Genomic DNA, 27347 nt, shown 5'->3' on the forward strand with positions numbered 1-27347 from the left:
AGCAAAACTCCCTGTCACTGCTGCAGACACCAGGGTGAAACGAGTGGACCATGAAACCCTCTGCCACAATGACTAAACATCAGTGGAGAGATACTAGAAACATGAAAAACCAAGAAAGTACGACACCACCAAAGGAATATAATATCTCTCAAGTTCTAGAGCCTATAGAACAGGAAATCCTTGAAAAGACTAACAAGGAATTTCGAGCAAAAATTCTAAGGAAACTAAATGAGATACAAGAAGACACAACTACACAACAGAACGAAATGAGAAAAAGTATATAGGATCTGGACCTGAAAGAGGAAATGTACAAAGAAATCAACGCCCTGAAAAAGAACGTACCAGAGCTTGTGAAAACACAACAGAGAGCTTAACCAGCAGGCTAGAACAAGCAGAAGAGAGACTTTCTGACCTTGAAGACGGCCTATTTGAAATAACACAGGCAGACAAAAAAAGAAAAAAGAACTAAAAAGTTGAAGAAAATCTAAGAGAGATAACTGACAAGCTTAAGTGCTCAAATATCCAAATCATGGGTATTCCAGAAGGGGAGGAAAAAGGAAATGGCATTGAATGCCATATTCAATGAAATAATAGCAGTAAGTTTCCCAGGTACAGGGAGAGATACAGATCTTCAGATTCAGGAGGCTCAAAGATCCCCAAACATAACCCCAAATGGTCTTCATCAAGATATGTTATAGTCAAATTGGCAAAACTCAAAGACAAAGAAAGAATCTTAAAAGCTGCAAGAGAGAAGTGTGAAGTCACCAATAAAGGAGCCCCTATAAGACTAACATCAGACTTTTCATTGGAAACACTAAATGCCAGAAGAGAATGGGATGATATATTCAAAATACTAAAAGACAAAATTTGCCAGCCAAGAATACTTTACCCAGCAAGGCTATCTTTCCAAAATGAAGAACAAATAGTATATTTCCGAGACAAAAACTGCAGGAGTTTACTACCACATGGTCAGCCTTACAAAAATTCTCAAGGTAGTACTGTGTCTGGTACCTGAAAAACAACCATCACTACCATGATTAATCAAGAAAGAACAAGACTCACCAGTAAAACAAAAATGCAAACAATAAATAGAAAAGAAACTTATCTGCCATCTCAAGGAACCAACAAACACAGAAGACAAACAGTAAATCAGAAAGAAAGGAACAAAAGATATTTAAAACATCCAAACAAAAATCAATAAAATGCTAGAAGTAAATCAACACCTTTCAGTAATAACTCAATGCAAAAGGATTGAATTCCCCACTCAAGAGACACAGACTGACTGACTGGATTAAAAAGGTGGACCCAACTATATTCTGCCTTCAAAAGACTCACCTCACATGTAAAGACACATATAGACTAAGAGTGAAAGGATGGAAAAAGATACACCATGCAAATAGAAATGAAAAACGAGCTGGAGTAGCTATTCTTATATCAAATAAAATAGACTTTAAACCAAAAACCGTAAAAAGAGGTAAGGCCACTATATAATGATAAAAGGATCTATCCAACAGGAAGACATAACAATCATACATACATATGCACCCAACATTGGAGCAGCCAGATTTATAAACCAAACACTATCAGACCTAAAGAAAGAGATAGACACTAACACCATAATAGCAGGGGACCTGAACACCCCACTCTCAACATTGGACAGATCATCTAGGCAAAAAATCAACAGAGAAACACAAGATCTAAACACTACTTGAGACCAACTGGATTTGGCAGATATCTACAGAACATTTCATCCAATAACCTCAGAATATTCATTCTTCTCATTAGCACATGGAACATTCTCCAGGATAGGCCGCATGTTAGGTCACAAATCAAGTCTTAACATATTCAAAAAAACTGGAATTATTCCATATATTTTTTCAGACAACAATGGATTAAAAGTAGAAATCAATAATAAACAAAACTCTGGAAACTATACAAACACATGGAAATTAAACAACATTCTACTTAATGACATATGGGTCCAAGAAGAAATTAAACAGGAAATCAAAAAAATTTATTGAAAATATGAAAATAATGATACATCATGCCAAAACCTGTGGGATACTGCAAAATCAGAATGAAGGGGGGGCGGGATTTATCACATTAAATGCTTACTTCAGAAGAATGGAAAGATGGCAAGTAAACAACCTAATACTTCACCTTAAAGAACTAGAAAACAAGAACAATCCAAACCCAAAGTAAGTAGACAGAAAGAAATAATTAAGATCAGAGCAGAACTAAATGAAATAGATATCCCAAAAATGACACAAAAGATCAATGAAACAAAAAGTTGGCTTTTTGAAAAGATAAATAAAATTGACAAATCATTAGCAAGGCTAACTAAAAAAGGAGAGAAGACACAAATAACAAAAATTAGAAATGAAAAAGGTGATATTATAACTGATACCTCAGAAATACAGGGAATCATCAAAGACTATTATAAACAACTATACACCAACAAATTTGAAAATGTGGAGGAAATGGATAAATTTCTGGACACACACAAACTATCAAGACAGAGCCAAGAAGACATAGCAAATCTGAACAGACTAATAACAATCAAGGAGATTGAAGCTGTTATTAGCACTCTCCCAACAAAGAAAAGCCCAGGACCATAAGGCTTCACTGCAGAATTCTACCAAAGCTTTAAAGAATTAATACCAATTCTCTACAAACTATTCCAAAAAATTGAAACATAGGCCACTCTCCCAAACTTATTCTATGAGGCAAACATCACCCTGATACCAAAACAAGACAAAGATACAACAAAAAAAGAAAACTACAGGCCAGTATCTTTGATGGACATAGATGCAAAAATCCTCAATAAAATACTAGCTAATAGAATACAGCAACATATACACAAAATTATACACCATGATCAAGTGGGATACATCCCAGGGATGTAAGGTTGGTTCAACATATGCAAAAAAATAAATGTGATACACCACATTGATAAAATCAAAGACAAAAACCATATGATGATCTCTATAGACATTGAAAAAGCATTTGACAAGTCCAACATTTGTTCATGATAAAGACTCTCTATAAATTGGGTATAGAAGGAAAGTATCTCAATACAATTAAAGCCATATATGACAAACCCATTGCCAAAACCATCCCGAATGGGGTAAGTTGAAAGCTTTTCCCCTAAGAACAGGAACAAGACATGGATGCCTACTCTCACCACTCCTAGTCAACATAGTGTTGAAAGTACTAGCCAGAGCAATCAGGGAAGAGAAGGAAATAAAGGGCATCCAGATTGCAAAAGATGAAGTCAAACTGTCCCTATTTGCAGATGTATGATCTTATATATAGAAAAGCCTAAAGACTACAAAAAACCCTCATAGAGTTGATAAATGATTTCAGCAAAGTTGTAGGATACAAAATCAACACACAAAAATCAGTAGCATTTCTATACTCCAACAATGAACTAGCAGAAAAAGAAATCAAGAAAGCTAGCCCATTTACAATAGTCACCAAACAAAACAAAACAAAAAAAACCCAAACCTAGGAATAAAGTTAACCAAGGATGTGAAAAATCTCTATGATGAGAACTACAAACCACTGTTGAGAGAAATTAAAGAGGACACAGAAGATGGAAAGATATCCCATGCTCTTGGACTGGAAGAATTAACATTGTGAAAATGTCCATACTAACCAAAGTGATCTACAGATTCAATGCAATCTTCATCAAAATTCCAATGACATTTTTCTCAGAAATGGAAAAAACTATCCTGACATTTATATGGAATAGCAAAAGACCATGAATAGCCAAAGCAATCCTGAGGGAAAAAAAAAAAGCCAGAGGCATAACACTACCTGACTTTAAACTATACTACAAAGCTATAACAACCAAAACAGCATGGTACTGGCATAAAAACAGACACACAGATCAATGGAATAGAAGAGGGAATACAAAAATCAACCCATACACCTACCGCCATCTGATCTTTGACAAAGGCACCAAGTCTACACACTTGGGAAGAGACTGTCTCTTCAGCAAATGGTGTTGGGAAAACTGGATATTCATATGTAGTAGAATGAAACTAGAACTGTACCTCTCACCATATCCCAAACTCAACTCAAAATGGATTAAAGAATTAAATACACATCCTGAAACAATAAAACTCCTTAAAGAAAACATAGGGGAAACACTCCATTAAATAGGATTGGGTACAGACTTCATGAATACGACCCCAAAAGCACAGGCAATGAAAGGAAAAATAAACAAATGAGATTATATCAAACTAAAAAGCTTCTGCACAGCAAAAGAAAGAATTAACAGAGTGAAAAGACAACCAACAGTGTGGGAGAAAATATTTGCAAAATATACATCTGAGAAAGGATTAATATCCAGAATATACAAGGAATCCAAATATCTTTATGGCAAAAAACAAAATAACCCAATTAAAAAATGGGCAAAGGAGTTGAATAGGCATTTCTCAAAGGAAGATATAGGAATGGCCAACAGATACATGAAAAATGCTCATCATCACTCAGCATTCAGGAAATGCAAATCAAAACCACTTTGAGATACTATCTCACTCCAGTTAGGATGGCTAATATCCAAAAGACTGAGAATGATAAATGCTAGCGAGGATGCGGACAAAAAGGAACCCTCCTACACTGATGGTGGGACTGCAAAATGGTGCAGCCTTTATGGAAAATTGTATGAAGGTTCCTCAAATAATTACAGATAGATCTACCATATGACCCAGCTATTCCACTGCTGGATATATACCCAGAGGAATGGAAATCATCATGTCGAAGGGATACCTGTGCTGCCATGTTTACTGCAGTGCTATTTACAATAGCCAAGAGTTGGAACCAACCTAAATGCCCATCATCAGATGAGTGGATAAGGAAAATGTGGTATATCTACACAATGGAATACTACTCTGCTATTAAAAAAAAATGAGATACGATTCTCAGCAACATGGATGACTTAGAGAAAACTATATTAAGAGAAATAAGCCAGGCACAAAAAGAGAAATTCTGCCTTTTCTCACTTACTTGTGGGAGATAATAAAAATAAATAAATAAATATACAAACAAATAAACAGGGTGGGGGGCCACGGAGAAGAAGACACAATGATCACTACAATTCCTTGAACTTGTTAAGTGAACAGATATGATGTTGATGGGGTGAGGGGGAAAAGGAGGAATTGGTAAAGAGCCATGAAAATCAACTACATTGTATATTGGTAATTTAAAATTAAAAAAAAAGAAAAACTAAACCCAGTTGTTTGGTTCTATGGCTGAGACTCTGACGGAAAGTACAAAGAAGATGATCATTCACTACTCGCCCTCAAACACCAACTTTCATGCAAAAAATTGGAACTGGGGGCCACAAGTGATGAAGAGTTCCCACTGCAAGTATTAGGGTGAAGTTGAAGAAATTTTAAAAGGGGGTACTCAAAAAGATCTGGGAAATCAGGGCTTAGGAGCCATGTTTGAAGTGTTAAAGACTTAAAAAATGCTTTCTTTCTGTTTCCCTTGGTTAGCCAGTACTCTGCATGAAGAGTTATACTTTCCAAAGGAATAAAAGCTTTGATTATATATGGACCCCTTTTCATCTTCTTGTCATAGCTTTCATGACAGAAAATATCTCCCCCCCCCATTTGCCATTTTCCATTACTCAATGGAGAGAAGTTGGCAGCCTTCTTGCTTGGTTGTAGTCTTATGTGATTAGTGTATAAATAAGGAAAAGGAAGACTGCATGTTTTCTTTATCTATTATGCAAAATCCTTGTGATGTAGGATTCTGGACATGAGATGTACAGAAAGATTTAGAAATCTGACTACTGAAAAAACTGGAATGGTTGAAGGCAATAAAATAGCTAGTGTATAGACCACAGGATGTCCAAGAATAAAAGACCCGTAAAGAGACAAACATCAGAAGTTGCTTCTTCTGCCTTTTCTATCACCGACTTACGCTATTTGGTAAAGAACTGGTATGGTGATGGGGATTAAAAAGACTGGGATTGGGAAAATTAAGTTAGAGAAGGTATTGATAATGAACAGGGACTCCTTCATAAAATATTCATGAAACATTTCTTCTCTGAGGCAGGCTTGTGAAGGGGCTAGCCTGTCCCTATGATATGGGAAAGGGAGAGTCTGCCAATCAGTCTTGTCCCTGCCCCCTCTCTGTTGCCCCAGACTCTGAAGGCCATGGCTGTGCTATAAGGGAGGTTCTGATGCTGGTGACAAGGACAGTTTTTAGGCCACTGAAGAAAATGATTCTAAGCTAAAAGCTAATGTTAAATGTTCATTAGTAAGCTACAAAAAGTACCTCTCATCAGCTGAGGGAGATGGGAAGGCAGAGGTGATGAAAGGTAGAAGTCAGTAGATATGCTGTGCAACAGAAGTCACTGCATTCTCAGGATAGCAGTGAGGAGGTATAGGGTGCTTCCCAAGGCCACAGTAGATCTGGAGATGTGGTTGGAGTCAAAGACAGAAAGGCCTATGGGGGGACTGAGAAATCTGCCAGAAATGGGCTGGACTCCAGTGGCTAGATCAGGGTTTCCCAGCTTTGGAAATCTTACACGAGTTGTCGCCCAAGTGTGCAGCACTGCCTTTCATGTCTACATAGTACCTGCAATCTCTGACATGTACAACTCTCTGACATGTACAAAGTTGTGAGTTTCCACATGTGCAATGCAAATGTTTTGTCTTAGACGCATTTAAGACTAGTGAGTACAGATTGTGAACTGAAGTAGTTGATGATTTAGACTGAGGTGATGTGAAGGGGAGAAGGCAAGGCTCTGGTTTGAGGGTTAGAGTCCTGAGGTCTTCACAATGGTGGGAGTAAAGGAAGGAGCCTGAAAGAGAAGACAAGCCCCTCCCATGAACACTGGAGGCTGTCATTTCAGCTTACTCTGAGGGGTTTGCTCTGAGGTGGAGTCCTGAGGTGGGGCTTTAGGTGGCTTGGGATTTTGCATAGTGATTAATGTTTTCCTCCACCCCATTCCAACAGGAAGCCTCTAAAGGGAGCTTTCAGTTCAGTACTGGTAGACTCTGACATGGGGTGGTTGTGGGGGAAGCAATATGGTATCTGTTTGCTTTGGGAGACAATCACAGCTTCTAGACATGGCACTCAAGGAACACTCATGAAAACCATCCAGATTCAAAGACTCAAAGTTGTAAAGGCCCTCAGGTTGTCCCATCCAACCTCTCAGCCAGGTAAGTGTTCCCCTGTAGCAAAGGAGAGCCAACTCACCATCCAACTTCACACTCCAAGTCATGTGGAAGCCATTGGTCATCAGGTAGAAGTTCCTCATATCCTCAGGCATCACACAGTTATTTTTCTAGAATCACAAAGCAGCCGAGTGTTAGGTCAGGACTGGAAAAGAGGGTCCAGGGCTATACTGAAAAACAATGGGGACACTAGTTACCATGTTTCAGATCCCCAAAATAGGAAGACTCTAATAATTACCAAAAAATTCATATTAGACAGGCACTGAAATCTGCAAGCAGAGTCACCAGTTTGATCTTTTCTTTTTGCCTCATGAGATAAAGCAGACTAGGTGTCTGCTCTGCCATGATAATGCCTCAGTGGAGAGCTTGCTGGAGAAGGAGCTCAACAGGAACAAGATGAGGAGACGGGAAAATGGTGCGAGAAGTTGTCCTAGGTAAAGTCTGACAATGTTAGATCAAAGCAGTCACAGCCATAAATTTCAGATCCATGTTCATATATTATTTTTTGAAACAAATTATTGGGCAAATAAGAACATCTCAAAAATGAAGAGTACATATTTCCAGAGCATTTAATGCAATGAACCTATTCTAATAGGTCTGACAGTTCTTAGAAAGTAAAAAGTGCAACAGCATATACACAAATATTTCATGTGGATGACAAATCATCCCAATTGGTGGTGGAGAGAAGAAAAAAACAGTTTAGTATCCTCTCAGGAGGTACTAGGAGTAAACACTACACTCTAGATAACTCATATGTGTGCACACACCTGACCAGTCTTCTCTAGCCAACTCAAATCCCTGGTGTGTACAGAAGGATGAGTACTCCAACTCCTTTCCTGGGCCCTCTAGAGTAACTTCTTGATATGGTTATAAAGGCAAAGGGGCAACATATTAGTAACTCTCTCTCCAAACTTTTGGCTTATTGGACCCATCTGAGATTTGATACTGACCACTGCTTATGTTGAATTTGCTTTATGTCACACTGTCAGTCAATTCTAGGTACCCAATGTGTGGGGAATTGTAATGTAGCAGAACAATCTGAGTTTACTTCCCACCTCTGTGACTAGCTGAGGGACCTTGAGTATGTCTGAATTGTAAACTCTGTGAATCTACATTCAAGATAAAACTCTAAAACTGAATCTACAAAACACTGGATGTTATGAGCTTGACAAAAAGAAGATTTGGAAATTATTACAAGTTGAGGCCATAGCATCTTCAAGAACTATAGGTAAGAAGAAAGCTTCAAGCTTGCAGGGGATTTTAAGCAGTGTTTTTAGATTATTAAATGAACAATGGCTGTCATTTTAATAAAACAAGTTTTTAATTTCCTTTAAGAACAAAAATATAGGTTCTGATCAGTCTTTGTTTTTTCTCTCTTCATCATCTAGTTCCCAATCTCACAGATGTGAAATTTAAGGGACTCTTGGACACTTTGGACTAATTTTTTATTTTCCTACTTAATAAGTTATTTGGAGTTAAGGGCTTACTCCCAGTGCCTCCTGTATAGCTACATCTTCTGTGCTTTTAGAGAGAAAAAGTGTGCATGAAGAATGCCTTTCTTCCACGCCTGGGATCCCTGCACAGGAAGCTGACAACTGTCAGTGTTCTGACAAGGTTATTGCTCCTTCTGTCACCCCAAAAGGCCAGCATCCACTCAGAGATTTTGATCAGTAGTGCCATCTAGTGGTAGAGACAAGGAAACTACTGTCTAACAGCTGAGAATGGGTGGTAGACTGGCATGGTTCATCTTTAAGTTAGGCTGGAAAATTCCAGTAGTAGTGATTATAACATTTGTTTATAATATTTATTTCACCCAAGAAAAAAGTTTTGCTCTTATTTTGTACCAGTATCTAAAAAGTTATTCAAAATTCATAAAAATAGAAAAAAATCAGTGAAATCAAATACTAATATGAACATAAAAATTGTCAAATAAACCAAATTCATGAAAAACATTAAACCTACACTGCCATTCTAATATAAATGACTGGTGGCCCCTAGCTCTACTGCTTCTTTGCTGCAGAACTTTCTGCCCTAGGTAGCCCCAGGCCTGCAGTGCTTCAGTCCCTTCCCACTATGTTTAGGTCTTTTGAGTAGGGCTTTTAGGGTACCACTTTTAGGTGGCTCCTCTGTCCTGGCCAGCGACAGAGTTACTGTCATTTTAATATCTCTTCTGGAAAATATGGAAAAAGTTTAGTCTTCCCCAGGAACGATCTGTCCACTTCTGAGGGCCTGTCCCTGTACCACATTTAAGATCAGTCTTTATTTGGGGGCGGGATTAGGGGAGGATGGAAAGGGGGAAAGAAGACTGGAAGAAAGTGAATGAAAGAGGGGGCTATCAGGATTGGAGAGAGGATTTGGGAAGAAAGTCAAGGGAGAATAACACTGCTGACCAGTGTCTGAAATAACAGTTGATTGCATCAGCATGGTATTATAGTCTCTATCTAGCCCAATGATAATTCTGTCACATAACTCCCAATTTTCTAATATTTTTTTCTCCTCCAAGAAGTCTATCTATTATAGGTATCTTTAAGTTATTCTAGAGAGAGTCCACCACAAGCTTTGTTACTGCTTCATCAGTAGAAGGACCTAAGCCACTCTTATGTATTGGGAACTATCAACTAGATTCCCAGAAAACCTTCATGAGCACAACCTGAGCCTCAAGGGAAGGTCCAAGGGCTGTCCAGTGCTTCCTGCTCACCTTCCCTACTCCTGGACAATCCTGTATCTCATTGTTTCCTCCCCTTTTAGAGGCCACTTCACCAGAGAAAAGCTGAGCAGCAGATGAAGGATCTGGTTAGCAAAGGGGCCCGAGGATGGAAATGAGGTTTTGTAGGTGCTTGTCCATGCTCTGCAGGCTTTCCATCAGTATGTTGGCAAGTACACTCAGATGAAGGGTTGCCCAGGAAGCCCATCAAGGAGGAGCACTAAAACCTTACTGGAAACGTGAGGCAATGAGCACAACCACATCTACGGAATCTCTGTTGAGCTGGGGAGGACATTCCATGTAATGGAAGGAAAACCTGCATGAGCTATGAAAGGATGGTATGGGATTCCCAGGGGAATTCTCAATTATATTCTCAAACTCCCCTCCTAAGGCGAGGTGGAAGGCCTTGTTAACCAGAACCTTTTTTTTTTTTTGAGTAGGTATGAGAGTTTGGGGCTAGAGCTGAATTGCTTAAGACTGAGAGGAAAGGTATCATATTGTTCTCAAAATCCTTTCTCCACACAATCATCAGTCTCCCTTTCAAAATACATGATGAAAAAAATACATAAATACTGGCCTGTCTGGGGGCACCACATGTCTTCATAAAGCTCTATATCTGAAAGATGTCAGCCAAGACAACCTTCAGAACAGCAATGCCCTCAGGCTTAACTAATCCTCAAGATTTTACAAGTGGAAGATTAGTGGGGGAAGCCTTTGCACCTACAGTCTCCTTGCTTCAGAGATGGTGGGTGTGAAAGTCTCCCTCAGGACTGAAATTAAGGATTGCTTGTGGAAAAGAAGCCAGGCAATCTTGGGAATGTTCTATACTTTTCCTGACCTTTGTGTTTTATCTAAGTCATTCGCTCATCCAACACTTACTAAGTGTTTGTTATGGAATAAATACTGTGCTGGGCACTAGAAACAGAAACAGGAATGAGACAAGGTGCAGGAGACTGTGTCAAGACACATGTGTTGCTTATTCAAATCCACCTTCCTCTTCTTACTCCTTGACAGAACCTTCATTTTGATTGAGATGGCAACGTGCCCTGTTAAAGCCTTGTTTTCAGGACCTCCTCTGCAACTAGTGCCGGTCATTAAAATGTAAACACAAGTCCAAAGAGGAAGTTACTAGGAAAACATTAATTTTCCTGTTAAAGTGTTAGAGACATGGCTGGCAACATCCCTTACCTCTTCTTCCTGCCTTGAACTTGCAGGTGATAGGTGGGACTGTAGTAGTCATTTCACCACCATAAAAGAAAAGGACAAAAGAGTTACAAAGATAATGGCTTAACACTGTCAAGGCTGATGAACCAATTGCTACCATCTACCTCAGGACTGGTAACATGAGAAATATCAATTCCTATTTGTTTAACTCCTATTTGTTAGTTTAATATTTCCTTGAGGCAAACATTCCTAATTTATGCAGAGACAAATGTGTAACAGGTTAAGTGTTGTGGAGCTATAAGGGGCAAAGAGAACTAGGAAGGAAGAGTCAGAGAGGCAGAAGAATCAGAAGAGGGTGATATTTTAGAATCCAAGGGAGGAGAGAGCTAGTAGAGAAGGGTGTGGTTAACAGTGAGAAATGCAGGAGATATGTCAAGTGAGATGATGTAAGGCTTTAGCAATGAGGAGGTCCCTGGTGATTTTGACAGAGTGGCATCCAAGGAAAGGTGGGAGAGAAGGACAGGCTGTAGGAGGATGAAGAATAAATGGGAAGTAAAGGAAGGGCCAGTGATTTAGACCAGGGGTTAGTAAACTATGGCCCACTGGACATCTCCACCCTGTCACCTGTTTTTGTAAAAAAGCTTTATTCACACACAGTCAATGCCCATGCACTTCGGTAATGTTGATGGCTGCTTTCTGCACTACAATGGCAGAAATGAGTAGTTGTGACAGAGATTATAGAGCCCACAAAGCCTAAACTATTTACTGTCTGGTTCTTTAAGGAATATATATCCCGATCCTTGATTTAGACAATTTTTCTACATGTTTAGCATGCAAAGGAACAAATGGCCCAGTAATTTGAGGGAGACATGGGTTCAAGGTTTTGTTTTTTTAACTTTTAAAGAGATGGGAAAGACCCTATGGGAAGTTGCCAGCATCGAGAGGAAGTGAAGAACTAGAGAGAGGGACTAACCAGTGAGAACACAGAGAAGCTACCAGGAAGAGTAAGGGCATGAGGTGAGGGGGTTCCTAGTGACATGGAGCCACAGGCTGATTTCTGCCACTGGGAATGCTTACAATAAATTCATAGCAGGGGTGTGTAAGGAACAGATCTGCAAGAAAGTTCAGAACTGACTCTCTGGAGACTAGAAAAAGTGAGGCTGAAAAGAAAGGGGACATTCTGTCAAATCATTTGGTTTCTCTGTGGACCATCGTTTCACCATCAGTAAACTGAAATTTTTATTTGGGGATTGGAGACTCTAAGCAATCAAGAATTGTAAAGCACTCCGCAACTATGAAATGTCACTGCAATGGTTACTAATAACAGAACTCTCCTGGCACCAGGATGCTGTGAGAATTAAGAGCCAGATGCTTTCATGGTACCTGAAAGATGAAAAGCTCAGTGCAGACATTAGGTCTTACTATGTACTATCATTACAAAAGGCAGGTAGTAGGCACAGTAAACATGAATCATACAACTGCATAAAACCAGGCAGACTGAAACTGCTTTTTAAAGAAAAAAGGCAAAATGTATTAAAATGGGAAGAGGTTTTTCACTTTTTCCTCTAACATTAGGGGACTGAAGCAGGTATGTGGTCATTTAGGTTTTAGTTTTCAATCTATCTTCTGGATTTGCACCACAGAATCACAAAATATTAGATTACAGCTGGATGAGTCCTTCAATAACACTGATTTCAAACCACTTATTTTACAGATGATGAACGTAAGACCCAGAAAAGTTACATTATTTAGCCAAGGGTCCACAACTGGCATAAGACTTCTATTCCAGGCTGTCTTCCTGACATCATGCCTCGATGGCCTTACTAGAACATATACGTATCTCAGTGAGCTTCCCAGAGGGCTGAATTTGCCCAAATATTTATGCAGCTGTGGACACCAGGCATACCACATGGAGAGTATTCCCTGGGTTGGGGTATCTCCAAGAAGACAGGTCTCTCAGGTCAGTCCTCCAGAGAAGTGGGACTTATCAGCTCCCCTGGGATCCTCCTGCTCCACTGGTACAGGCACCAGTCAGGATGGCCCTACCAAGTCTGCTCCTGTGGAAACATGCTCTTCAGTTACCCTTTGAGTGAGAAAATGGAATGGAGAAGTTTCAGAGCAGCTCAAAAGTTCTACCCTCCACTGCTCAAGTTAAAAAATAGGTAACAAAATAGCAGAGTATTGCCCCATTTTGACTGAAAAAATTATACAAAAACCTGTTCTTAAGCTTTCTGAGGTTATGGAGAAACTAAAGAAATCTTTCCCTAGAAAAATGTACCTACTTAATACATGTGACGTACATTTCAAGGAGTCCATGGACTACTTCCCATTCTGGAGAAAAATCTCAACTCCCCATTACTGAGCTGCCAGAAAAGCTGCTGCTGGCTCAGCCCAGGGAGGGAAGTCATGCTGGCAGAACCGAACACATACCCATGGGCTGCTTGCCTGCCAAGGGCAAGACTCCCACTGTGTTGTCCTTCATTAGAAGGGCAGCCTAGCAGAGCAGAAAGGGCATGTGCTTAGAGGCAGGTAAATCTGAGTTAAAATTCAGCCTCTGCCACTTGATAGCTATGTGACCCAGAACAAATTCTTTAACTTGTTTAAGCCTCAGTTTCTTCATCTATAAAATGGAGATACCAATGCCCACCTTGCAGAGTTATTATTCATTTAATATGAAATAACTTATGTGATATGTTTTAGTAGGCACTTATTAAATAGTGGGTAATTTCTTGCTGCCTCCTCCCCAACCAAGTCCACTTGCTACTCCACAGCCACAGTGATCTTTCCAAAGCAGAAATCTGACCTTCCCAGTTCCCTACTTAAAACATTTCAACGGCTCCTCTTTCCTCCCAAGATAAAAACAAACTTCCGAGGATCTACAAAGCCCTGCATGTCCTGGTCCTTGATAACCTCTCTCCCTTGCTTTCTATGCTCCTTTATGCTCTTGGAACAATATGATCCTTTGCATCTCAAAGCTTTCACACAGGTTGAAAACCCCAAATTCCCAGATCTCATTTGCCTGGCTAACAACTTCTCACAGCTTCTTTGGGAAAACCTTCAGAATAGGTCAGGCCTCTTGACAATATTCCCTTTCTCTTTCACAGTACTTAGTCCAGTTTGTAATTGTATTTGTAACAATCTACAGTATGTCTTAGATAGTAAGATCAAGAGGTAAGAACAGTGCCTTTTAAAGAATTACTATTGATGTCGCCTGAGGCTCAACACTAAGCACAATGCCTTGCCCATTTTGAGCTTAAAAACTTTTACTGATTAAAAGTTCAGAGGAGGGTTGGGAAGCACCAGCTACTGATCTGGTTAGTAGTTACCTGCAACACTTAACCATGTTCTGCCCAACACAATGCTTATTAATACAAATCTGTTCCTGTCCATGCTGGGTTCTTAGCTTTGTTGTATACAACTTCCAATATCCACTTCCTCCATAGGATAGCAGGGCTCAAAGAGACACTCCATGTTGGGGAAATGGCATGGAACAGAAGGGAGTGTTAAGAGGCTTACACAGGAACAGAGGAAAGAGTGAACTCTACTTTGAAGGCAGCTGTGGCCTGAGATCAGAATAGGTTTCCTCCCCTAACTTTTCCTTCTCAGGGGCATTTAAGTTGACCTCCCTTTGTTAGGAGGTGAGAATTCTGCATGACAACACTTACTTGTTCCCATGAAGAAACCATATGACGTTCAGCAGGTACTTTTTCTGTGATGGTCACCTTTGTCACGCCTGGGGAAGATTCTGGAGGAGGAAAAAGAGAGTCCGTAGAGTTGCTATCGGCCCACTTTCATACATTTCTTTTTTTTTTTTTTAATTTATTTTATTTATTGAATCAAAATCGATTATACATATTTTTGGTGTTGAACATTGAGATATGTTGATTAAATCAATATAACTAGCATACATATTGTTATAAATCGTAATTATTCTTTATGCCCCTTGTCCAATCTCTTCCATTCCCCCATTTCCTCCCCCTCTACCCTAGATTTCTTCTCTCTTTCTGAAAGAATAATGGTTACTCTGTTAATTTGTTGCCTAGATGATCTGTCCAATGCTGAGAGATGTGATCAGGTTCCCCAGTATTATCATAGAGCAGATGCTACTTCTGTCACTCTGAAATGGGTTTTGTGGAAAGAGACATGCTCTTCTTTTCTCTGTAGAGAAAGAAGACTGGTGACTCTTCTTGTGTGAATGCACTCCAGTGGTTGGCGGACCATCTGCGTGGTGGCTGTGGCATCTAGCTGTTTTTGCAGCAACATGGTTATTGTGGCTGTGGTGGTCCACTCACGTGGAGGTGCTGTTTTTGGCATGCTCCTTGGCACTGGTGGTATGCCTGGTTGTGGGGTGCGTTTGTCCCCTTCTCCATGCCTCTGGTTCCTGGGCAGGTCCCAAGGTGCTGGTGCCATGTGCCTGGTTGTGGGAGAGGGGTCCAGTCTCCTTCTCCATGTCCCAGGTCCCTGGGCGGGCCCCGAGGTATTGGCACAGTGTGCCTGGTTGTGGGAGGAGGGTCCAGTCCCCTTCTCCATGCCTCGGGTACCCAGATGGGCCCCTAGGTGCTGGCGTTTTGTGCCTGGTGTGGGAGGAGGGTCCAGTCCCCTTCTGCATGCCTCTGGGCTGGGTGGGCCCCGAGGTGCTGGCATGGTGTCCCTGGTTGTGGGAGAGAGGTCCAGTCCCCTTCTCCTTGCCTCAGGTCCCTGAGTGGGCCCCGAGGCACTGGCATGGTGTGCCCTGTTGTGGGAGGAGGGTCTGGTTCCTAGCTCTATGCCTTGGGTCACTGGGTGGGACCCAAGGTGCTGGCTTGGTGTGCCTGGTTGTGGGAGAGAGGCCCGGTCCCCTTCTCCAGCCCTGGGTCCCTGGGTGGGCTCTGAGGTGCTGGCATGTTGTGCCTGGTTGTGGGAGGGAGGTCTGGTCCCCTTCTCCATGCCCCGGGTCCCTGGGTGGGCTCTGAGGTGCTGGCTTGTTGTGCCTGCTTGTGGGAGGGTGGTCCGGTCCCCAACTCCGTACCCTGGGTCCCTGGGTGGGCCCCAAGGCACTGGCTCAGTGTGCCTATTTGTGGGAGAGAGGTCCAGTCCCCTTCTCCTTGCCTCGGGTCCCTGGGCAGGCCCCAAGGTGCTGGTGTGGTATGCCTGGTTGTGGGAGGGGGGGGATCTAGTCCCCTTCTCCATGCTTCAGGTCCCCAGGCTGGCCCTGAGGCACTGGTGCTGTTTGCCTGGAAGTGGGAGTGGGGACCGGTCCCCAGATCCAAGCCTCCAGTTCCCAGGCAGGCCCCAAGGTGCTGGTGGTGTGCCTGGGCTGGAACTAATTTTTTGTCCTTTGCTTCTAACACGGGGGAACTTCCTGTGGGAACCAGTATTTGAGAGGTGTGGTTGTTTAAATTGCTACTTTGCTGCTGTTTCCCTAGGGAAGGCTTTTTGTGCAGCTCAGGGTTTAATGGTTGACCTTATAGGTACTTCCGGCTCTCCAGACACCTGGTGGATCTGTGTTGTGTAGAATCTCTGATCTGGGCCTGAGTTTTTTCACCAAACTACACCCCATGCAATTCTGCATTCCTGACCAGTCTCCTCTGAGTGGTCCTGTGCTGATTGGGGGGCTGATCAGCTGTCCTTGCTGTGTCCCAGTGTTCCCCTGGTGGGCACGTCTCCCCCACCACCCGTGCTGCAAACATTTCCCATGGGATGGGCCCTGCGCTGGTCCCTTGTGATGACTCACTGGCCTCTGAGTGGCTCTCTTTTTTCAGTTGTTCTGGCTCCTCGCTCCTGCGTGGGTCCACCTGAACCCTATTAGCGGTCTTGCTGTCCTGGGGGCCTCCAAGGCCCTCTTCTCTCTTGCTGCCTCCAAGTACCTCCATCTGAAGGGCAGAGCTGAAGCTTCTGCTGGTTCCTGCTCCACGTGCTTATCAGCTTGAGCCTTAAAGCAGCCGCGGCCCGAAATGCTCAGAGCAGCTTTTTATTTCTCTCATTATAGTTTCTCCCACTTTCATGAACTCCGTAAGTCTCTCCTCCTTTTCCCCTGAGCTCCAGTGGCCCCAACTTGGCTGATGTTACATTTTTATAGTTGTAAATTTGGTTGATTTGTGGGAGAGAGTGACGCTGCAGACCGTCTATTCCGCCATCTTCAGGCTCAGCTTTTTACATGGCTTCTCTCAGAACACCCGTGAGATGGGGGCTAGAGCGAGTACTATCATTAATTACACCTCCCAGGAAAGCAGGCTCAGCAGGTGTTAGTCAGCTCGGGCTGCCTTCACATAGTTCCCCATCCTAGGTGGCTTTCACAACAGAAATTTATTTACTCACAGTTCGGGATGCTGGAAGTTCAATATCAAGCTGCTGTCAAGGTAAATTTCTGGTGAGGCCTCTCTTCCTGGCCACCTTCTTGCTGTGTCCCCACATGGCCCCCACTCTCACACATTTCTACATTAGAGGTTGGCTCACTGTTGATAACTGCTCTAAGAATATTTGATACCTCTGATGAGCACTTATTACCCTTGTGATGAAAGTGGAGAACTAGTTGGTCCCTCAAAGGCACTTGGTCCCATAACCTAGGATGATATACTCTGCGTGGTAGAAAGGACACCCACAGAACATGCTCTACACTCAGTCACTGCTCAGTCGTTTATTTTCTTGAATGAAGAATGCAGATTCTAGACTCCCAGTGATTTCACACTGAACTTCTCAGTAAGCTAAATCTATATACTTTCATTAACTTTTATAAGACATAAAACTTGCTTGCTAACTTTTCTTCTAAATAAAACTCATCCTGAAAATAATCTTCTACTCTATGAGGTCCAGGATTTAGAAACCAGGCTAACATTGTGAAAAATGGATTCCATCCAGAAATATATTGGGAACAAATTAAGTCATATCTCTAAATCCTAGAGGCAGGAAAGGGTCTCCAAATAATCTGGAATCCCTGCCTCTGTGGAGCTTGTTCTACCATTAACTCTGAGGTAAAAGAGAAGCCACCTGGGAATATAATAGATTTCAATATTCTCCCATATTTTCCACTTTTCTGTGGTTACCCAGATTCAAGATTTTGAAGTCCTTAATCTAAGACATAAAATCTGTCATAAAAGCTTTTATGGCTTGACTTCTGTCCACCCCCCCATGCCCCCCCACCCCCCAGCACACACACACAAAAGATATGTTGAAGTCCTAACCTCCAGTACATCAGAATAGACCTTATCTGGAAACAGGGTTCTTGCAGATATGATTAGTTTAGATGAAGTCATACAACTGGTGTCCTTATAAAAAGGACACAATCTGAAGAGATGCATAGAGAGGGAATACAGCCATGTGAATATGGAAGATTGAAGTGATGCATCTATAAGACAGGGAACCCTAAAGATCACAGGAAAACAAAGGGAACAGGTAAGGCAGGATATTACCCCTACAGGTTTCAGAATGAGCATGGCCCTGGTTGACACCTTGATTTCAGACTTTTGGCTTCTAGGACTGTAAGAGAATAAATTTCTGTTGTTCTAAGCCACTCAGTGTGTGGTAATTTTTATAGCAGCCCTAGCAATCTAATACACAGCCTGTCCACTTTTTCTCTTTCTGATAATGCGTGGATTATTCCCACTGTCACCAATGTTTTATGCCATGGTCACTGTAAGCCTTGATGAAATCACAGCCACAAACCCTCTCTCTCTGCTCTGATCCATCCTGAGCACATGGCCAGAGGACCTTGCCCATTCCTAGACTTGTTTACTATCCAATCTTATTCAGATCTTCCTTTGGTCTGGAAGATAAGAGCTTTATTATACCTGTTTGATTCTATTTTCTTTTATCTCGTATTCCAAATCCTCTATTCCTGTAGTGTCAGTTTCCTCATTGCCTCTATCCCTCAGTCCCCCTAAAAACCAAATCTGTACTCATATTCTATTATGCTGTATCCCTTTTCCAATATACATACCCCAAATGTGTCCATGTTTCTCTTCATCTATCCAACTCCTACCCATACTTTGAGGCCAGACTTAAATTCCACCCCCTCTGTGAAACCATTTCAGATTACTCTACCTCACAGTGATCTCTGCTTTTCCTGATATCCCATTCCATCTCACTAGGGGTGGAACCACATATGTTTGTACTTAATTATATCTATTTTGAACTGTGTCTTGGTTATTTACTATGAGGCCTAGGCATTCTGGATTCCACCTGTTCCAGTCTTGCTTTATGCAGTCATCGGATGGGTGACCTTAGATGGGTCATTACTTCCCCTCACCTTCACTAAGACAGAATAATAAGCAGAGGAAGCAAAAATGAAAGTGCTTTGGAAAAATGAAAAGTACCATATAGTTACACAATTTTTTTCCTGCCTTCATATTCAGAAGCATGGTGCGGGAGTGGAAAACACTGCAAGCTTCAAGCCATTAGTCCTGGGGTGAATCTTTGCTATGCCCCTGATTAGTTGGGGTGGGTCTATCCCCACAGGGGTAATCTCATTTGGGACTATTCCACAACAGCCAATAAATGTTATTGTTCACATTTTAGACAAGGACATTGAAGCTGAGAGGGTAAGCCAAAAAGCCAGTTCTCTGACTCCAGGTATGGATCTAGTTGAGAAGAGTTTATATGCAAAATTGTTGCATGCTTGTTGGCATAGCCCTTTAGTAATATGCAAATACAGAGTCTAACTTTACTCTTAGCAACCTACCATTCCACCTGCACTAGGACAGAAGAATACGTAATTCTTTGCCAACAACCTGGATGGCTGCATAGTGAGGTCATCTGACTATACCCACAGGGCTCTCTGGTGTCTATGGTTGCAAGAGGACACACACAATTATTCACTGTTTATAACAGGTTTGCATGGAAGGGCTGTAGGCTCAGACAGAACTGCTGTGATGTTACCGCAGTTGGGCTGATATACTCAAGCTTGGGATACTCTCCTGATAGGCCCACTGATCAACATGCTGACTTTAATAACTTTCAGATAATAAATTATTTAGGAAGAACCCATTATAGAGACTCCTCTATCCAATACTTTAGCATTGTTAGGGAGGAGGTGTTGAGAATAAGGAAGAGAAGGGCATGCAATAAATTATATTTGTATAATGCGCTAAAACAGGGAACTGGCATAAACTATCCAATTTAATCTTTCAACAATCTTCTATAGTATTACCCTCATTTTAAAGATAAGGAATCTGAGATTCAGAGATATTAAATAATTTCATAGAACTAAATCTCTTCCCAAAACTATGAATACCAAACCTAATGATTTTTTGACCATGTTGTCTAGTAGCTTATCATTTTGATGGGATAAGCAAAAGCATTTTGAGGATATTTAGAAAGCAACAGCAATAACACGCTGCCCTTGGTCTATCAAAATGCCACATAAGAAGTAATATCTGAGTAGGTACAGCCATCCCCATTGTCCTAACTTTGTAACTAACATCAAGCATTTGTGAGCAGCCTGCCTGGAATAACCTGTATGCAGCATGAGATATGAAACTCAGGTCTTTAGCTCAGCACAGTCCACTCTAGGTAACTGTGATAGGACACAGATTAAAACTCTGTGGTAGCTGTGAGGAAAATGGAGAGAGACTGGTCAGACTCCCTCACCTCATATCCAGCTGAGCATAACTCAGCATGTCTGTTGTAAATACATTATAGTATATGAGTGGTTTAACTGCGCATGTGCACCCAGGTGTTCGTTGTTATCTGATTCACACCCATGTGTTCCTTGGTTATATGACTGTAGTATAAAAGACAACGGCTCTGATCCACTGGGGGGTTGAGCTTGTGACTGAATAAAGCATGCCAATCTTGCCAATGGCCCCAGTATTTTTCCTAGCTTGTGACCTGCATGTGAGGGGTCTGTGACCCAGTCTGAACAGATGGGTTTGAAGGGTCTGTGACCCAGCTCAACAACAGCTTACTCCAAAGTTGGGCACTATCAATTCTTTCCTTCCTTGCATGTCCATACCATTTCTCCATTGACAAGTAAAGTCTATTTCTCTACCTCCTTGAATTTGGAGTTGGCCTGTGACAGCTTTACCAATGAAATATGGTGAAGAGATATTGTGCTAATTTTGGACTTAAACTTTAAGAGGACTGGTAGTTTCCCTTTCCCATTCTGAGTCCTGAGCCATTACATACTAAATCCGAACTACTCTTTTGGAGAGAGAGGCCATGCTGAGGAGTACTGAGGGGGCCAAATATGTGAGAGTGGAAGCCATTAGATAATTACAGTCCCAGCTGCTATCAAACTGTAACCACTTGAGAGGCCAAAAATGAGCACTATCACTGCTGAGCCCACTCAATCCACAAAACTGGGAGAATAAATTGTTGTTTCAAGCCACTTTGGTTTGGGGTGGTTTGTTACACAGTACTGGAACATACTCCCTAGTGGAAAACAGTCTCTGAGTCAACAATCTCTGAGGTACTTAATGAGGACTTGCAAGGACCTTATCTTGGGGAAATTACTGCCAGAGATTACAATTTAAGTAGGAGACACTCTCAAGAAACTTATTGTCTAGTTAGATAAACAAGACAAATATGAAACAAAAGTTTTCACTTGATGTTTTCACATCAAGATAATATATAATTATGTGTTAAACTGGTTGAGAAATAAATTTCTATTATTTATAATTTAAAAACAAAAGAAAACTGGGTGATACTAACCCTAAGGGCCACATGACGGAGGTCGATGAATACTGAATGAGTTATAAAAAATGTCAGAAACTATGCACAGCTGATCTCGGTCAATTAACACTCCTACTCCCTCCTAGTGTGCTTTCCAGTATTTTAGAGACTGGACAGCTGAAGACTACATTTCCCAGATTCCATTGTAGCTAGGCTCCCTCAGGTGAGAGATTCCTGCATTGAAACCTACTCATAAAACTGGAAGAAAGTAATGAACAGGTAAGACAGAGGTTAAATGGGGAGACTGGATCTTCTCACAAGCATAGTTTCAGAGGTGTTTTGATCTCATGGGGTTGAGTGCTGCAGTGGTAATAGCAACAGTAATGACAATTTCCTGATTCTGCAGCTTCCTTATTACATTAGCTGCAGGTACTTCCTACTTAGCATCCCTTTTTTGCACTAAATGTTCTCAATCTAGAGTCTGCTTCCTTCAGCTCTCCCAACGATTTTGTAGGCTAATGCCCCTTAATTGATCCCCTTAATTATCTAAGGCATATTTCTAGCCCAAAACCAGCTAGAATGTATTCCATGGCCTGCAACTAATAACTAAGACATATAGGTAGTTTGTGTTTGTGGGCTCAGAGAAGGTGCCTTTCCAAGACAGGTGAATGTGCACAGGTCAGAGGAAGTGGTCATTTACATGACCATAGAGCCCAACAAAAGTATGACAGGTTTTGGGCTGCAAGACATGGCATTAAAAGTCTTTAAAGCCAGAGAATTAAAGGTAACATATCTCCGTGGTTAGATAAGAATATTCAAAGAGAATATTGGAGAAAGCTAATGGTCTATTACACAAACCAAAGAATTAGGTAAGGGAATACCTGAAGCCAGGGCCTGAAGGTGCAGTAAAGGACTGGGGAGGTCGGGTGGGGGGGATTGTCTGCACAGAAAAGAGTTAACATAGCCAACCTGAAGTTAATATCATTACAAGGGCCAGCTTGTGGGGTTGGAAATTTGGCCTATGGATATTTTCTACGTTGATAAGGCTGTTTTGCCCACCTGTGGCACTATAAACCCCTCCTATCCTTCCAGGAGTCTGAAATTTTGACAGCTGTGGCTAGTTGTTTTGTCCACATGACCAGCCCCCAATAACCCACTGGAATTTGAGTTTTAAGCAGGCTTCCCTTGGCAGAAACACCACACATGTACTGCTGCATTTCACTGCTTAAGATAGGAGTATATTCTATGTGACCACTCACAGGAGAGAAAATTTCAGAAGCCTGTGCATTGATTCCTCTAGACTCCACCTCATATGTCTTTTACTCTTGCTAATCAATGTAATAAATTATAGCTGGACTACTGTTTCTGTGTCCTGTAAGTCCTTCTAGTGAATCACTGAATGTGCGAGTGGTTGTGGGACCCCAGAAACGGGCATCCATTTTTTTACATTTAACATTTCTGAATTAGTTTGCTTTAGATATGTTTTTGGAAACAGCCAACAGCTGGGTTTTGCAAGCCAGATGTAAATCTTTTTCTATTGTGTCGTAAGTCCACTCATTTTTATTGTTATGACAGACATGTTTAGTCTCAACTCTATCATAATATTTTATGATTATGTGTATTATATTACACTTGTATTTCTTTTTGAGATATCATTTGCTCTTTTCTTTAAAATATCTTGGAAAATGTATTAATGTTTTATTGCTGAATAATAAATTACCACAAATTAGCAGCTTTAAACAATACCCTTTTATTAGGTCACAGTTCTGTAGCTCAGAAGTCTGACACAGCATGACTGGGTTCTCTGCTCAGGCTGAAATCATTGTGCTCTCCTTACACCAGGTAGCACTGACTGCTGAGGTGTCAGCTGTTGTGTTCATTTGCAGCTTCATGTCACCTTGCAAGGTCATTCCTATTATTGATAGAATTAAATTCCTTGTGGTTGTAGGATTGTAGTCTCCATTTCCTTGCTTGTCAGCTGAGCCATTCTCAGCTTCCAGCAGCCTCTTGTATTCCTTGTCCCTTGGTTCCATCCATCTTCAAATCAGCAACAACACAACAAATCCTTTTCATGCTTCAAATCTCTTTGACTTTCCCTTTCTTCTTGGCCTGTTTTAAAGGGCTCATGTGATGAGATTAGGCTCATCTGAATAATCTCCCTTTTCAGATTTAACCTAACAATCAAAGATGTGATTTCTCATCAGCTTTATAGCCCTGGGGACTAGAGCAGGAATTCTTGCAGAGGTGTTTTTAGAATTCCTTTTTAAAAAATAGCTTTATTGAGATAAAATTCAGATACATAAAGTTCACCTATTTTTTTTTTTAAAAAAGGATGACCAGTAAGGGGATCTCAACCCCTGACTTGGTGTTGTCAGCACCACGCTCTCCAAAATGAGCTAACTGGCCATCCCTATATAGGGATCCAAACCTGTGGCCTTGGTGCTATCAGCACCACACTCTCCCAAGTGAGCCACAGGCTGGCCCCAAATCTTTTTTTTTTTTTGGTGGCTGGCCAGTACAGGGATCCGAACCTGTGACCTTGGTGTTATAAGGCTACATTCTAACTAACGGAGCTAACTGGACAGCCAGTTCACCTTTTTAAAGTGCACAATTCAGTGGTTTTTAGTATATTCACAGAGTTGTGCATCTTTACCCCCCAAAGAAACCCCATACCTATTAGCAATCTCTCCCCACTCTCCTCCTCCACCAGCCTCTGGCAACCACCAATTTGCTTTCAGTCTACTCTTAGATTTGCCTATTCTGAACATTTCATATAAATATACAACTTGTGGCCTTTGCAACTGGCTTCTTTCACTTTGTTTTCAGGGTTCATCCATGTTCTAGTATATATTAGTACTTCATTCATTAAAGGCTAAATAATTTTCTATTGTATAGATATATATTTTGTACAAGGGTACTTCAAAAAGTTCATGGAAAGGGCTGGCCAGTTAGCTCAGTTGGTTAGAGCATGCTGCTGACAACAGCAAGGTTCAGGGTATGATCCCTGAACATACGAACCAGCTGCCAAAAAAACACAAAGTTCATGGGAAGATTCGTATTATCTTTTAATTCTATTTTTTCATGAACTTTTTGAAGTAGTCTTGTATATCCATTCATGAGTTGATGGATATTTGGGTTGTTTCCACTTTTGACTATTATGAATAATGCTGCTAAGAACATTTGTGTACAAGTGGGTGTTTGCATGTAAATATGTTTCATTTCTCTTGGGTATCTAGAAGTAGAATTGCTTTGGTCATATGGTAACTCTATGTTTAGCCTTTTGAAGAAGTGCAAAACTTTTCAAAAGCTGCAGTGCCATTTTACATTCGCACTAGCAGTGTATGAGGGTTCCAATTTTTCCATGTTCTTGCCAACATTTATATCCATCTTTTTGATTATGATCATCCTAGTGGGTATGAAGTGGTATCTCATTGTGATTGTGATCTGTATTTCTGTAACTCTATGTTTAGCCTTTTGAAGAAGTGCAAAACTTTTCAAAAGCTGCAGTGCCATTTTACATTCGCACTAGCAGTGTATGAGGGTTCCAATTTTTCCATGTTCTTGCCAACATTTATATCCATCTTTTTGATTATGGTCATCCTAGTGGGTATGAAGTGGTATCTCATTGTGATTGTGATCTGTATTTCCCTAACGACTAATGATGATTATCACCTTTAAATGTGCTTATTGGCCATTTGTACAACTTCTTTGTAGAAATATCTACTCAGATACTTTTAAATTGGATTATTTGTCTTCTTTGGCTAAGTTGTAAGAGTCCTTTATAGATTCTGTCTATAAGTCCCTTTTCATATACAAGATTTGCAAATATTCTCTATTTTGTGCATAGTCCTGACACTTTCTTGATGGTATCATTAAACGCACAAACATTTTAAGTTTTGATGAAGTCCAATTTACTTTTTCTTTTGTTGCTGGTGCTTTTCATGTCATATCTACGAATCTGCTGCCTAATCCAAGGTGACATAAAAACTAACCTAAAGCCTATGTTTTCTTCTAAGAGTTTTATAGTTTTAGCTCTTACATTTAGGTTTAAGATTCACTTGGTATTAATTTTTGTGTATGATTTGAGGTAGAGGTATGATTTCATTCTTTTACATGTGATATCTAGTTATCACAAGAACCATTTGTTGAAAATATTATATACAAGATAATGTCATCTGCAAATAGAGATGGTTTTCCTTCTTCCTCTCCAATTTGGATGCTGTTATTTCATTTTCTTGCCTAACTGCCCTGGCTAGAACCTCTAGTACAATGTTGAATAGAAGTGGTTAGAGTGGAGTTCTTGTTATGCATAAAAGACTAAATACAGCAGGCCTGATACTGCACTCCCTAGAAAGGCTGCTTGTAAGGCTACATCTGAGAACTTGGGTCACAGTTGGGTTCCCACCATTCTTGGTTAAAAATGCCTCATTGTGCCTAAACTGTTAGTGCAAAGAGTATGGTTTGTGCTGAACACCTGCTTTTCTTCAGGGAGTCTGGAATTTTGGTAGATACTAGACAAATGGTAGATGCTACTGATCCAATAAAAAGTCTGGACTAAGGGCCGGCTCTTGGCTCACTTGGGAGAGTGTGGTGCTAACAACACTAAGTCAAGAGTTAGGATCCCCTTACCGGTCATCTTTTAAGAAGAAGAAAAAAAAAAAGTCTGGACTACTAGGCTCAGGTGAGCTTCCCTAGTAGACCACATTTCAGGCATGTTCTCACAACATGCTGCTGGAGGAATTAAGCATGTCCCACGTGATTTCACTGCGAAAGGACTCTTGAAAGCTTGCTTGACCCTGGTTTCCTTGACTTTCCCACATGCACCTTTCCCTTTGCTGATTTTGCTTTCTATCTTTTTGCCATAATAAATCACAGCCATGAGTATGACTATCTCCCTAGTCCTGTAATCTTCCTAGCAAATCATTGAAGCTGGTGTAATCCTGGAGATCCCTGACACATTTTGTTTCTGATCTTAAGGAAAAATCAGTCCGTCTTTCACCATTAAGTATAATGTTAGCTATAGGTTTTTCATAGATGTCCTTTATCAGGTTGAAGAAGTTCTAACTCTGCTCTATCCTATTTCTAGTTTTGTTGTTGTTGTTGTTGATCATGAAAAGGTGTTGGATTTTGTCAAGTGCTTTTTCTGCATGTATTGAGATGACTGTGGTTTTTGTCTTTTATTCTATTAACAAGGTGTATTACATTAATCAATTTTCATATATTAAATAAGCCACACATTCCTAGGATAAATCCACTTGGTTTTGGGCTTCTATTATAGAAAAAAGACAAATTAAGAAAAACAACCAAATAAATACATAATTCCAAGTACTGATAAAAGCTACGAGGATTTTTAAAAGTAGGGTGAGAGAAGAGAGAGCAATAGGGAAGGGTATTATTAGACCCATATTCAGGGAAAGCTTCACTGAGGTAATACTTGATCAGAGATCTGAACGACATGAGGAAGAGAGACATTCACAGGGATGTAATTTCAGATGGAGGGTAAAGCAAATAGCAAACGGCCGGAAGCAGGAATATGCTTAGTGCGTTTAGGGTCACAGCCTTTACAGCAAGAAAGCCACCGTGGCCAAAACAGAGTGAAAATATATTAGACAGATAGATAAGAGTACATCATACAAGGACTTGTGGGTCCATGGTACAGAAATGTGGATTTTATTATAATCGCGATGGGAACGCAC

The 27347-nt window shown here is 40.9% G+C and overlaps 1 protein-coding gene across 3 annotated transcripts in view; it reads right to left on the reverse strand.

The window, feature by feature from the left end:
- Window positions 1-27347, reverse strand: part of TPGS2 (tubulin polyglutamylase complex subunit 2) — a 41341-nt gene that overhangs the window by 12217 nt on the left and 1777 nt on the right. For all 3 annotated transcript variants that reach the window (XM_063077152.1, XM_063077150.1, XM_063077153.1), the window contains exons 2-3: window positions 14730-14809; window positions 7219-7306 (exon numbers count right to left, since the gene is read on the reverse strand). In XM_063077152.1, the coding sequence (XP_062933222.1) occupies window positions 7219-7306; window positions 14730-14809 (168 nt within the window). The remainder of the gene's footprint in view (window positions 1-7218; window positions 7307-14729; window positions 14810-27347) is intronic.

The sequence above is a fragment of the Cynocephalus volans genome, chromosome 13 (assembly GCF_027409185.1).
Source record: "Cynocephalus volans isolate mCynVol1 chromosome 13, mCynVol1.pri, whole genome shotgun sequence".
NCBI lineage: Eukaryota > Metazoa > Chordata > Mammalia > Dermoptera > Cynocephalidae > Cynocephalus > Cynocephalus volans.